At 45.1% G+C, this 13,960-nt stretch overlaps 1 protein-coding gene across 6 annotated transcripts in view; it reads left to right on the plus strand.

Moving 5' to 3' along the window:
* ZDHHC1 (zinc finger DHHC-type containing 1) overlaps positions 1-13,960 on the plus strand; it is a 65,733-nt gene that overhangs the window by 740 nt on the left and 51,033 nt on the right. For 4 of the 6 annotated variants that reach the window (XM_050922970.1, XM_050922968.1, XM_050922969.1 and 1 more), the window contains exon 2: positions 8,302-8,479. The exons of 1 other annotated variant lie outside the window; for it this stretch is intronic. In XM_050922970.1, the coding sequence (XP_050778927.1) occupies positions 8,372-8,479 (108 nt within the window). In that variant the 5' untranslated portion in view covers positions 8,302-8,371. Of the gene's footprint in view, positions 1-8,301; positions 8,480-13,960 lie in introns of those variants that run through there. One more of the 6 variants, XM_050922973.1, reaches the window with a different exon arrangement.

Here is a 13,960-nt window from a genome sequence, read left to right on the forward strand (position 1 = left end):
TAACAACTTATAGTAGGGTTTAATTATTCAAATAAAGAAAGCGGCTTTCAGTGGCTGTGTATAAAATACTTCTCAGGGCCCCCAAAGGACACATCCTGGTGACTTGGACATGTCACTCATCCAGCCTGACCCTTTATGCTTGAGCAAATATGCTGACATATAAGAACATAAGAATGGCCGTATGGGGTCAGACCAAATATCCGTCAAGCCCAGTATCCTGTCTTCTGACAGTGGCCAGTGCCAGGTGTTTCAGAGGGAATGAACAGAACAGAGCAATTATCAAAGTGATTTATCTCCTGTGTGGAAGTGGAGAAAGAGATAAAGGGAATTGAACATAGAGATCTTAGTTTGTCTTTAAGCAAGAGTCAGGCTAACAAAGTCAGGCCAACACTGACTCTAATAACGCAAGACCTGAAGGCCTAGGCGGATAGAAAGCGAGCGGGAACTGACAGTAAGAGATACTGTTTTGACATTCTGTTAGATAAGAACAGAATGTAGACTGTAGCAGAAATTAATGAGAAAAGTGAGATATCAGGAAGAAAAATGTATAACAAAATGCAGCTGTTGCTCATTATTATATGTAACACAAAGGTATAAAAGCTTGCTTTCATTATTTACATAATAGAGACCTGCCTGGACAGGGTGAATCCCTGCCAGAGTGTTCTCTCCTCTTTGCAATTGCTTGAGAATAAAGATGGTCTCTGACTTGCTGCACCCAACCAAAGAGTGAAGGCCTGTTTCTCTTGCACACCTGTCATCCAGTCCCAGCATCTGGCAGGCTTAGGGACACCCAGAGCACAGAGTTGTATCTTGGACCAATTGCCATTGATAGACCTATCTTCCATGAACTTATCTAATTCTTGTTTGAACCCAGTTAGTTTTGGCCTTCACAACATCTCCTGGCAAGAGTTCTACAGGTTTACTGTGCTTTGTTTGACGAAGTACTAATATTTTGTTTGTCACACACTGATCCACGTCCGATTTGTAGAGGAAATGAGTTATGATTAGCGCTATATGACAAAATACTTTTGGGTCACCTCAAGGGATGCATCCTTGTGACCATTACGAATAGATGAGGATATGCCACGCCCGGAGCCAAAGCTTCATTTCTTGGCCAAAATGTTTCTGCCAAATAGTGTGTTCCCATTTTCTTTGTTAGTAAACATACAATATGCATGTAAAAAAAACACACACACACCCCAAGCAATTAATCAACCAATTTGTTGCAAATCTGCTTGGAATGTTTTCATAGGAATTATATGAACGGTAAAAAATGATGAAATCTATATGAATCCTATTTGTTAGACAAATCAAGAACAGGGAAAATGGCTACATTTATCAAGATTCATTTAATTGTAGAATAAATATGAAAATATTTTTTTGATGTCTCTTGTTTGTTTCCCATCTAAAATATGAACAAACCGCATGGACACAGTTGGTTCCCAAATAATCAAGTTTATTAATTATATAAAATATACAAGGCCTAACTTAATACTGCTCTGACTGGTCTCTGATGGTTTCTAAAATATAGAACAAAGTGACTGTCTGGAGGGCTCACAAACTAAAGGATATGACTCTTATACAATTAGTTGAACCAGTCTTTAGACTTGTTGTGAGACTCATACAGCAGCAGAGTGACTTGCCTTTTTAAGGAATTTGGAGAACATTTCATCTGTGGCTGGAATATCTTCACTTCCTTTCCTGTTTTTAATTCCAAAATTCCATCACAGATTTGCCAACTGTGTTCCAAGTTTGTGGAAACATACAAAATGGTAGCCCATGTGCTTTAATGTTTGTGCAAATAACTGTCCTCTATTGAACTAATCAGTATTTGAAACAATAAATGCTGCATTTAAATTACATAGGAAAGAGTGACAGATAAAGGGTTTTTCTGGAATATGAGCATTTCATTGTCTTAGTATTCAGTGAATAGCATTTGAAAAGATGCAATTCAGCATTTTGATATAACAACCAAAGTGTATCTTGTTTTCTTTCAACTTACATGCTATCATGCACAGAAATCTCTCATGGAAATAATCTAGGGTCAGCTTTTTGAATTTTTCTGAAGTCAGACAATTGCAAGTGTAGTAAGTGAGATGCATGGTTCACTGTTAATTAAATCATAATTACTCAATTGACACAACTCATTCCACTTGTTCACTTTGACTCTGAAATTGTAAAATAAGAAAAGTTGCAGTTTTTTTATAACTGTTTGTCTGAGCAATTGTTGCTGTTATTTTTAGTGCTAATCACTGGTAAGAATGTGTATGTGCCTGTGTGTGCGCATACATGCATGCAACTATAAGCCTTCCTAATTATTTGTATTAAAACCCCTTTTTTACATGGAAGTGTGAGCGTGTGGGACCGGGGCTCGACCCTCTCCGAGGGGCGGAGGGGAGCCACACACCGGCTCGTTACACGTTCTCTGGCTGGGCCGGCCCCCTGGCTCTGATCCTGGGGCGACGAACACAAAGTCACACGGCTTGGGTCCCCGTTCGGGGCCGAGCAACACTACAGAGCCAAAAGGGGGGGCTCAGGCCCTCTGCTTCAGGGCTGAGCAACAATCCAGAGGCAAAAGGGGGGGTTCAGGCCCTCTGCTTCAGGGCTGAGCAACAATACAGTCTTAAAGGGGCCCAGCCCTAAGTTCAGGCGGGGAACCAAATGCAGAGTCACAAAGCTCAGGCCTTTTTGGCTCAGGGCTGAGCAAGGCACAGGGTTTAGGAAGCTCAGGCCCTCTGGTTCAGGGCTGAGCAGCAATATAGTCTATAGGGGCCCATCCCTAAATTCAGGTGGGGCACCAAATGCAGATTCACAAAGCTCAGGCCCAAGGCACCTGGTCTATAAGCCCAGGTCCGTAGGCCTGAGCTCCGGGGAGAGCGGGAGACTGCCACCCACTCCACTGCGTCCCAGCCCGGGGCCCTAACAGTGGCAAATGGTCCACTGCTGCGTCAGTGGGGATCCTGCCCGCAACACACTGACATAGGCTTGGATATGGTTGCAACCTGACTGGAGTCGGCTGCCCCCGGGCTACTTCCAACCTCCCCCTCAGGGCCTAGCTGGTCCGTGGGGTTGCCCCCCGGAAGTCCAGCACCATGGGCTCCTCGTGACCAGGGCTGGGTGGCAGGTCCGGTAGTTCCTCAGGGAAGTCCAGGCTGGCTTGCTCCGGTGGTTCCTCCGGATAGCAGCAGGGCTGGGGAGGCTCCAGCGGCTCCTCCGGGTAATAGGCACGGGGAAGCTCCGGCAGTTCCCCCGGGTAGTAGGCACAGGGAAGCTCCGGCAGCTCCTCCAAGTAGCGGGCGCGGGGAAGCTCCAGCCAGTCAGGGAGGCTGCCCTGGGCCCTAGAGGGTTCCCAGTCTCGAGCTCCCTGCAGCAGGTCTGCTCCCGGCGGCGACTGGGCTCTAACTGAGCTCTGACGGCTGGCTTTTGTACTTCTGGGTCGTCGCCTGACCCTCTGAGGGGCGGGCTCACCACTCCTTAGCCCCGCCCACTCAGGCTTCTGGCTGGGCGCTCCCTCTCCTGGGCAGGAGGGGCGCCACACCGACTCGTTACAAGAAGGAACATTTCTTCATGAATTCCTGCATAATTTGCTGCTGTCTGCCTTTCCAAAAGGAAGCTTTTATGATCTGTAATATGGATATTACCAAGTCCTACACCAAACATGCACAGGGAGGGAAAAACTTTGGTAAAAGTGTTTGTGTAGAAGGATTGGTGAAAGGTTTTCATGATTCATGGAATTTAAGGACAGCAGGAACAAATAGGTGATCTAGTCAAACCTGTCTCACAGACCATAGAATTTCAAAGATTTGCAGATTACAAGGTTAGAAGGGGCCCTAGTGATAATCTACTCTCTGCTCTGATCTATATAACACACAGAACTTCTCCCTAAGATCCCTAGAGCATATCTTTTAGAAAACATCCAATTTTGATTTATACATTTTCAGTGATGGAGAATCCACCACAACCTCTGATAAATTGTTCCAATGGTTAATTTCCTTTACTATCAAACATTTACATCTTATTTCCAATCTGAATTTGCCTATCTTTAACTTCCAGCCATTAGATTGTATTAGACCTTTCTCTGCTAGATTGAAGAGCCTGTTGTTAAATATCACTGCTCTACAGCCAAAATGCTTCTGAAATAAATGTAGCCCAACTTTACTAATTCTGGGTCACTGAGAACGAAAATGATGCTTAAAATTGTTGATTGGCTCTAGTTTTCAAGATATGCTATTAGGTCAGTATATACGACCCTTGACTTGGGAATGGCAGAGGATAAGTGAGTTATAAAGGGAAGGGATCTCAATTTAAACCAGAAATGACTAAAATACATCTTTGACTGGATCTATGAATAAATCTATGACTGGGTTTGGACAGTACTTGCTTTTTAGGTAAAACAATGAATGCTGCAATCTGAAGCTGGTATTGCGTCATACATGATATGAATTGCATCATGTTATTCCTAGAAGTCATGGATGATGCAATCATAACGAAGCTTACATCACTCTGCTGAACAAATTGCCCTAGATCAGCTCTAGAAATCATGCAGTGTGGTGCTCTCTTATTTGTCAGTGTTTGATTTTGCAAAGGGACACATTTCTGTTTAGCCAAAGTGAGCAGAGATGCCTCGTACTTGTGTGAACAGTGCAGATAACTTCTGCTATGTTTGTGGTGAAGTGACTTTTGCATCACAAAAGCGCAGTATAACCACTATGGTTAAGAAAGCCTATCACCTTTATTTTGGCTGCAAAATTGGAGATCAGGACAAGAGGTGGGCCCCACACATATGCTGCAACACTTGTGCAACAAATCTTCGCCAGTGGTTGAACAGGAAAAGGAAATCTATGCCTTTTGCAGTGCCAATGATTTGGAGAGAGCCAACAGATCTTACCAGCAATTGTTACTTCTGCATGGTGCCTCCAGTTGGGAAAGGTGTGTCAAAGAAGAAAAAGTGGACTGTGCATTATCCAAACATTCCATCAGCTATACGCTCAGTACCCCACGGAGAAGGACTGCCGGTTCCTGATGCACCAGAATCATTCTCGCTTGAGTCAGACGTGAAAGAGGAAGAGGATGAAACTTCTGGTCCTGAACCATCAATGTCACAGGACCCACATTTTCTCCCATCCTCCTCCTCTGAACCACACCTCATAACACAAGGTGAACTGAATGACCTTGTCAGGGATTTGGAACTACCCAAGAGTAAGGCAGAGCTGTTGGGCTCCAGACTACAGCAGTGGAATCTCCTGGCAGGCTCTCAGGACAAATGGAGCCCATCAATGCTTGCAGACTATTGCTGGACAGTGACAAGAGATGCTCCATTTAATGAATACAAGAGACAAGCCAAGAAGCGCCGAGTAGACACTGAATAGGACTAAACTATGTACATAATAGTTTTTTGCCTTTTGTTTCATAATACATTTTATTTATATAACCCTTTTGCTGATTTTTAAAGTGTTACATAAACAGGACAGGTGAAATATTATCATGTAAAGCAACCATAAACACATGAAAAGACCTAGGTTTATAATTTATGATTAAAACTCTACTATCTACACAATATACATAGACATAAAATGTAGAAACTTAAATATCTTAGAAACAGTAGCCAATCAGTTGTTTTAATTGCCATATTTGAATTCAGCACATCAAAATACATAATAAATATCACATTTTATCTCTGAAGCAGACGACTTCTCAAAAATTGTAGACCAGTGTATTTGTTCCCTGTGTAGGTACTTGTAAACCGTGATCAAGTTATCCCTTAACCTTCTCTTTGTTAAGCTAAATAGATTGAGCTCCTTGAGTCTCACTAGAAAGCATGTTTTCTAATCCTTTAATCATTCTCATGGCTCTGAACACTCTCCAGTTTATCAACATTGTTCTTGCATTGTGCACACTAGAACTGGACACAATATTCCAGCAGTGCTTACACCAGTGCTAAATACAGAAGTAAAATAACTTGTCTTCTCCTGGAGATTCTTCTGTCTGTGCATTCCAGGATCGCATTAGCTCTTTAGGCCATTGTGTCACATTGGGAACTTATGTTGAGCAGATTGTCCACCATGACCTCCAAATCTTTTTCAAAGTTACTGCTTCCCAGGATAGAGTCTCCCATCTTGTAAATATGGCCTACATTTTCTGTTCCTAGCTTTAATATGGCAAAATGTATAAAATGCATATTGTTTGCTTGCGCTCTGTTTTGCAAGTGATGCAGATAACTCCGAATCAGTGAGCTCTTCTCTTCTTTATTTACTGCTCCCTCAGTTTTTGTGTCATCTGAAGACTCTACCAGTGATGATTCTATGTTTTCTTCCAGGTCATTGATTAAAATGTTAAATAGCGTAGGGCCAAGAACCAGTCCCTGCTGGACCCCATTGGATGCAGATTCACTTGATGACAAGTCCTAGTTTACAATTCTATTTTGAGACCTGCCAGTTTTTAATCCATTTAATGTATACCGTGTTAATTTTATATAATTCTAACTTTTTAATCAAAATGTCGTGGCACCAAGTCAAACACTGCTTCTAGGTATAAGGAGAAACAGACGAGGCAGCAGTGCCAAGCTGCTCGTGATGCAGGAGGCACAATTTTCTTTTTCAAGTGTGGCTCACTCAGCAGAGCTGCTAGCATGCCTGAAACTGTGGGAACACTTGAAGTGAGAGCAGGAGTTGTATATGAAGGCAAGCTGAGGCTTAGATTGTGTAAGTGAAAGTGATGCTATTGGGCTAAGGAAAGGATCTTGAGGGTATGCAGAACTTGTTTCTGTCCCTGTTGTTGAGCCAAGGTCGAAGTTCTTAAGTAGATGCAGTGTGAGTGTAGACCCAGCCTTTCTTAGTCAACTGTTACTGTCCTCCAGCAGCTATTCCACAATGCCCCATACTGACCACTCTGGTCATCATTGTGAGCTCCACTGCCCAGGGGTCACATAGACTAGAAGCCCAACATCCCAATTAAATCCCAGTGAATTTTTGAAATTCCTTTTCCTGAATGCCCAGCTTCAGGAGCACACCAGGCAGCTCTTCATTGTTGAGTGCAACTTCCCAGCTGACCATACCGGCTACACAATCCAGACTCGCTCCTGGCTGGAGTAGACCGCAGGTATTGGATCTCCTTGGCCTGTAAGGAAAAGAGGCTGTGCAGGCACAACTCCAAATCAGCTGCAGAAACGTGGACATCCATGAGCAGATTGCTCAAGGGATGCAGGACAAGGGCTACAGCAGGGACCAGCAGCAGTGCAGTGTGAAAGCCAAGGAGTTGCAGCAGGCGTACCAGAAGGCCATGGAGGCCAATAATCAAACCAGTGACAAGCCACAAGAGTGTCCACTTTTAGAAAGAGCTACATTCCATACTCAGAGCCGAGACCACCCCCACCCCCAAGAGCGTCATGGATACCTCTGAGAAGCCCGAGTCACTGGCCCCTGCTGTGAACAGCGAGGAGGAGGATCCAGCCTCCCAGCGAGCCTAGACTTGTTTTTGACTCCACCACAGTCTAGCCAGTCCCACAAGTTAAGCACTGGCAAGCCCAATGCAGGGGAAGGAACTTCAGGTGAGTGTGTAGTTTAATTTAAAATTACAGGGATGGCACTCCCAAAGTAGCAGGACACATCTTTTGACTAATCATTAATTTACTCTTGCTAGAAGAAGTAGTGGTACATCCAAGAGAGGTAGAATTGATATCTACTTTTCATTCCCCTCTAGAATTATGAGAGGGGCGGGGCATGCAGAGCAGTTTTTGTTCAGGGTTGTCTCGGGAATCCTCCAGAGAGATCTCTGTGAAACTTCCATGGAGGTACTCCGCAATCCTCTGCCAAAGATTTCTAGGGAGGGCTGCCTTATTTCTTCCTCCACAGTAGGACACTTTCCCACGCTATTCAGCAATAACCTCAGCAGGCGTCATTGCAGTACACAGTCTAGCAGAATATGTTATGGCCTGGATGGCCTCAGGATTCTAGCAGCAGTTGTGCTTTCTGCTTTTGTTACCCTCCGAAGTGAGATATGAGCTGAAATCACCACTGCTGGTGCAATACGGTGCCAGTATTCAGTGCCATTGTCCTATACTACTAGAATCATGCAAACAAGCAATTCCCTCCTAATTTCCCCAACCCCTGGTGGGCCATACTCACCATGACTGGTGCTGTTACTGGTACAGTGCACAAGCATTCTCAGGCAGAAGTGAGAATATAGTGCTTAAAACTTTAGGGGAGTGAGTTCAGCATCTTAAGTTTCACTTTCCATAGTGAATACACTGAAAATGCTACCACTGTGTGTTTTATCTGCAACTGCTGCCATTGTGGCTTTCAGGGTCTCCCCCTCCACACTAACTGAACACCTAAGCCAGATAAGGAGGAGAAAGAAGGGGACTCAGGATGACATGTTCTGGCAAATCCTGGAAGCCAGTTTTGCATCGGACAGTGAGCACAAGGCCAGGAGGATGAACATTGTGGACAGCTTGGAGAAGGAAAGAGTGGAGAGGAGAAAGGTACAAGAAAATGAAAGGGAGATGTATATAGGGATTCCGAGGTAGCAAACAGATGCTTCAGACTCATCCGTCCCATGCTTGCCTCACTCTGCAGCCCATTGAGAACTCCCTATGTCTCTCCTCAACATTCCATGTGGCATCGGGGTCGCTGCATTACCCCTACCACTCTATCCTGGGAGACATTAAAGACAATCACGGTGTCACGTATGCAGACTTGTGAAAGCCACAAGTGGTTTATGTGTAGCTGAAAGAGACACAAATGTTCTTTACTCTTCGTAAGTTCTGTTCTCTTAATTAAGTTTTATTAATTTTTTTAAATGTATTTGTTTTTAAATGATGTCTTTTTTTTTTTTTTGCACAGGTTTGGTTACAGAATAAAATTCTATTATTTGGAACACGATTTCTTTATTTGTTCACAACACATGCTGGCTGGTGCTCAGCAGTTCTGAAAGCAACCAATTACCTGTTAATGCACAGAGTCACACAACTCATAAGATCATTCACAAACAAAATTAACAGGTGCATTGACAATATTATATCCCCGTATGTACAGCAATCACCACATAATTCATACCAGGCTGCAAAAGAGCAGGGCCAGATAGAGCACACTACGGCAATACACACGACTCTGGGTCACAATTACAATGGTCTTTCAAAGCCTCCCTGAACCCATATAGCTCCACATGAAGCTCTTCCAATAGCCCTTGTATCTGGCTGTTCAAATTCAGCAGAGAGCTGCTCCACCTCTGCCTCGGTGGAAACTTTTCCCCCTTAGCTTCACAGATATCATGCAGGACACAGCAGGCAGCTATAACCATTGGGATATTTTTCCCACTGAGGTCAATTTTGTGAGGAAATAATGCCAGCCTCTCTTCAAACAACCAAAGGCACATTTGTCTGTCATTCTTCACCTGCTGAGCCGGTAGCTGAAGTGTTCCTTGATGCTATTGAGGTTGGTGGTGAATGGCTTCATGAACTGGAGAAGCAAGGGGTAGGCTGGTTTGCCTAGGATCACTACTGGCATTTCACCATTGCCAGTGGTAATCTGCTGGTCAGGAAAGAGAGACCCTGCTTGGAGCTTTCTGATTAGTCCTGTGCACTTAAACATGCGAGTATTATGCACCTTCCCTGACAGCCCACATTGATATCAGTGAAGCATCCCCAGTGATCCACCAGTGCTTGCATAATGATAGAAAAGTAGCCCTTTCTGTTGATGTACTCTGAGAAAGGTGGTCTGGTGCCAAAATAGGGATATGCGTGCTGTCTATCGCTCCAGCATGCTTTGGGAACCCCATTGCGCTAAATCCATCCACTATGTCCTGCACTTTGCTGAGAGGCACAGTCCTGCATAGTAGGAGGCAATTAATGGCCTTTCACATTTGTATCTCAGCGGCCCCCGTGGTGGATTTCCTGACTCCAAATTGATTCCCGACTGGCTGGTAGCAATCTGGCATTGTAAGTTTCCACAGTGCGATTGCCGCTTACTGCTCCGCTGTCAGTGCAACTCTCATTTTGGTGTCCCTGCACTGGAGGGCTGGGGCAAACTTGGCACACAGATCCAGGAATGTGGCCTTGTACATCCAAAAGTTCTCCAGCCACCACTCGTCATCCCAAACCTGCATTACAGTGCGATCCCAGCAGTTAGTGCTTGTTTCTCAGGCCCAGAATCGGTGCTCCATCATCTGCAGCTGCTGCATGAATGCCAGCAACAAACTTAAATTGGTTCTGGCTATGTCCCACAGCAATCTGTCCTCCAAGGAATCATCATTTTCCCTGTCTCTCTTCTTGCAGCTCTACAAATACTGTAGGATTATGCACCCTGTGTTTGCAACACTCAGGACAATAGTGCAGCGCTGTGCAGGCGCCATCCTTCTGTCCAAGATTGCAGATAGTAAGGAGGACTGTGGAGATTTGTGGGATTTTGAAAGAAAGATGCAAAAATTATGGGGTACAGATGAAATTATGGGATGGAGACAGTTGTGACTGGGAAGTTGACCCAGTCATCCCTGCGTGACTCTCATTGCCAAAACTTCCCAAAAGAGAGTGTGCTGGACATGGGTGAGTTGCACAATGGGATACATACCCATCATGCACTGCACTCTGCATCAGTACAAGGACTCCTGGTGAATACATGCATCGCCGACATGAGTCAAACATGCAAGCGCACAAGTGATGTATTAACTATGGTGGCTATATGCTGATGTAATTTGAGTGGATGTAAATGTGTAATGTAGACATGGCCTTTGTAGCAATAGTAAAATTATGAGCAGAAGCGTAGGCACTGGAGCTGCATGGTTCACTTTTGGTAGGGTTTTTTTCCCCACAATCATAAGGGCTAGAAATTATTTTTTAACTGAAGTTTGAGTTCTGCAGAATTCCTTAATTACTGCAGGTCTCCTTAATTACTGGGTAAAGCTTACTCCCCGTTCCACTTGTGTACACACTTTTACACCCACCCTGTTCTGCTAGTATTAGATGTCAGAACGGTTCTCAAAATATTTCTGGTGCACCATGTCCTCATCAGGAATAAAGCTTGGATTAGGATTGCCCAGCTAAGAGATATTCCTAGTCTGTGCTCTGTAATGTTCATTGACCTCTTGTACCACATTCCACCCTCACAGTTTAGTTGGTATGTTGGGGAGAAATATCACTTGAAAATCCAGGGCTGCCCAAAGGATTCAGGGGGCCCGGGGCAAAGCAGTTTCAGGGGCCCCTTCCATAAAAAAAGTTGCAATACTATAGAATACTATATTCTCGTGGAAGGGGGCCTGCAGGGCCTGGGACCTGGGGCAAATTGCCCCACTTGCCCCCCCCTCCCCCCGGGCAGCCCTGTGAAAATCCTAAACCAGGTAAGTTCAGTGAGTAAATAAATAAGTTAAATTTGCAGCTCATTTGATTTGCTACTTATTAGTTCCTGCCCTTCTGGACAAAATTGACTGCCGCTGTCAACTACTGAGCACTTTTGGGGCTGTATAAGTGTCCTTTGAAAATTGGGCTGGACTGGTGGTACTCTGTCTTGTGCTTATCTGTGGGTACTAAAAAACAGCATATGGGCACTGCATGTTGCTGTTAAATCCTATCGTTAAAACTACAGGGTTTACTTCTACAGGCACAGGTGGTTAAATAAGACTCTGTACACTTAAAAAGCTGCACCAGCGCAGCTGTGCCACTTTAGTGCTTCAGTGAAGATGCTACTATGTTGACAGGAGAGCTCCTCTCATCAGTGTAGTTCAGTGGTTCTCAAACTTCGTTGCATTGTCACCCCCTTCTGCCAACAAAAATTACTACATGGCCCCAGGAGGGGGGACCGAAGACCGAGCCTGCCCAAGCCCCACCACCCAGGGCGGGGGGGGGGGCAAAGCTGAAGCCCAAGGGGTAGAGGGCATGTAACCTTAGCCCTGGGCAGTGGGGCTTGGGCTTCAGACTTGCTGGGGCACAGGGCCAACACCAGCCTTGGCGACCCCATTAAAATACGGTCCCGACCCACAGTTTGAGAACCCCTGGTGTAGTTAATCCACCTCTGCAAGAAGCGGTAGCTATGTCGACAGGAGAAGCCGTCCTGTTGACATAGTGCTGTCTACACCGGGGGATTGCTCACGGGTGTGGATATTTCACACCCCTGAGCGGCGTAGTTATACCAATGTAAGTTTGTATTGTATACCTGGCCTTAGTAACAGTTTTTAGCAATCCCTGTCTTGCCCTGTTTTGGTATTTCCTGAGCTCAGGATAGTGCTGATGTCTCTCGCAATTAGAGCTGTTATTGTCCTGAAGCTTTCCAGCAGGAAATTTTGTCCATTGCAGGAAATGCAGCTCACATTTCCCTCACTAGTGCATTCACGTGGCTTTCAGAACGATTGCAAGTTTTGTTGATTTTAAAAAATTTGCCTAATCAATGTTAATATTAACTTTTTTCTAAACAATTAATGTTACCTTATGTGGTGGGGTGACTGCCCCACCCCCATGAGAGAGAGGGCTAGAGTAGGCCAGAGTAGCTGTGCAGGCAGCAGCCAATTAGAGAAGGGCCTACTGAGAGCCAATCAGGGCCAAGATTACAGCCAGCCAATCAGGGCCAGGCTAGGCCCTATTTAAGGACTGCCTAGGAGAGGAGCAGGCAGTCTGTCCCAGATCTTCATGGGGGAAGGTCTGTCTCTGGAGTAGGAGACCAGCACCTTGGACAGAGCAGTTCTGGGGAAAGCTAGAAGATGCTGGGGTGCTCCAGCCAAGGAAAACCCCAGGCTGTGGGCCTTGCTACAAAGGACTGAGTGGGTGTACAGGGTCTGACAGAAGGATGGAACCTGCCCAGCTCTGCACCATTGTCATGAATGTTGAAATAGAGGACGTATAATCTTGCTGAGCTTCAAGAAGAACTGAATCCGCAGGGAACATGACCGTTTCCTGGAGGGTAGATTGCTGTGTGACATAGCAAGAACTAATTCAAGGCTATTGATGGCATTCACAGAGCAGCTGCAGATGGTGGAGCACTGCTTCTGGGCCTGAAAAATAAGCATTGATTGGTGGGATCGCATCATAATGCAGGCTTGGGATGACGAGCAGTAGCTGCAGAAATTTTGGCTGCACAAAGTCACGTTCCTGGATCTGTGTGCTGAGCTTGTCACTGCCCTCCAGCACAGGGACACCAGAATCTCAGCAATGTGCAGGGCATAGTGGATGGATTTCCGACAATGAGGTTCCCAACCTGTGGTGGGGCAATAGATTGCACGCATAGCCCCATTTTGGCACCAGACCACATTGCCACAAAATACATCAACAGAAAGGGTTATGGTTATGGTTATGCAAATGTTGGTGGATCACCAGGGATGCTTCACCGATATCAGTATGGGCTGGTCAGGGAAGGTGCATGATGCTCTCATGTTTAAGAACACAGTGCTGTTCAGAAAGCTGCAAGCAGGGACAGTTTTTCCCAACCTTCACATTACCACTGATAATGATAAAATGCCAATAGTGTTCCTGGATGATCCAGCCTACCCCTTGCTCCTCTGGCTTCTGAAGCCATACACCGGCCATCTTGATCACACCAAGGACAGATTCGACTACTGGCTCAGCGGAGGCAGAATGATAGTTGAATGAGCTTTTAGTAGATTGAAGGGACATTTGCATATAGCTGCCTGCTATATCCTGCGTAATACCTATGAGGAGTATGGAGGCACATGGAAGCTAACGAAAGAAGGATTCATGACATCGTTTGCACTGTTTTTGATTGTTTGGATAATCTTTTACACTGCCATCCACTATGACTGACAGTCTGCAGCCTTTGCCTCCCATTCCGGTCTTCAATAAATCCAAGAACATTTTAATAAATCAGAGCCTGTAATGGACGGTGGGTGATGAAAATCAGCCACCTTTTTGTTATCGGTGGTCCAAGGAGCCTGGAACTGCCGCAGCTCCCCTAACAGAGAAGCCAGTCCATCTTGATTTTATACAGGTGTTGCTTATTGAAACTTTTTAAAAAGCCATCACCAT

The sequence above is a fragment of the Gopherus flavomarginatus genome, chromosome 14, assembly GCF_025201925.1.
Source record: "Gopherus flavomarginatus isolate rGopFla2 chromosome 14, rGopFla2.mat.asm, whole genome shotgun sequence".
Classification (NCBI taxonomy): domain Eukaryota; kingdom Metazoa; phylum Chordata; order Testudines; family Testudinidae; genus Gopherus; species Gopherus flavomarginatus.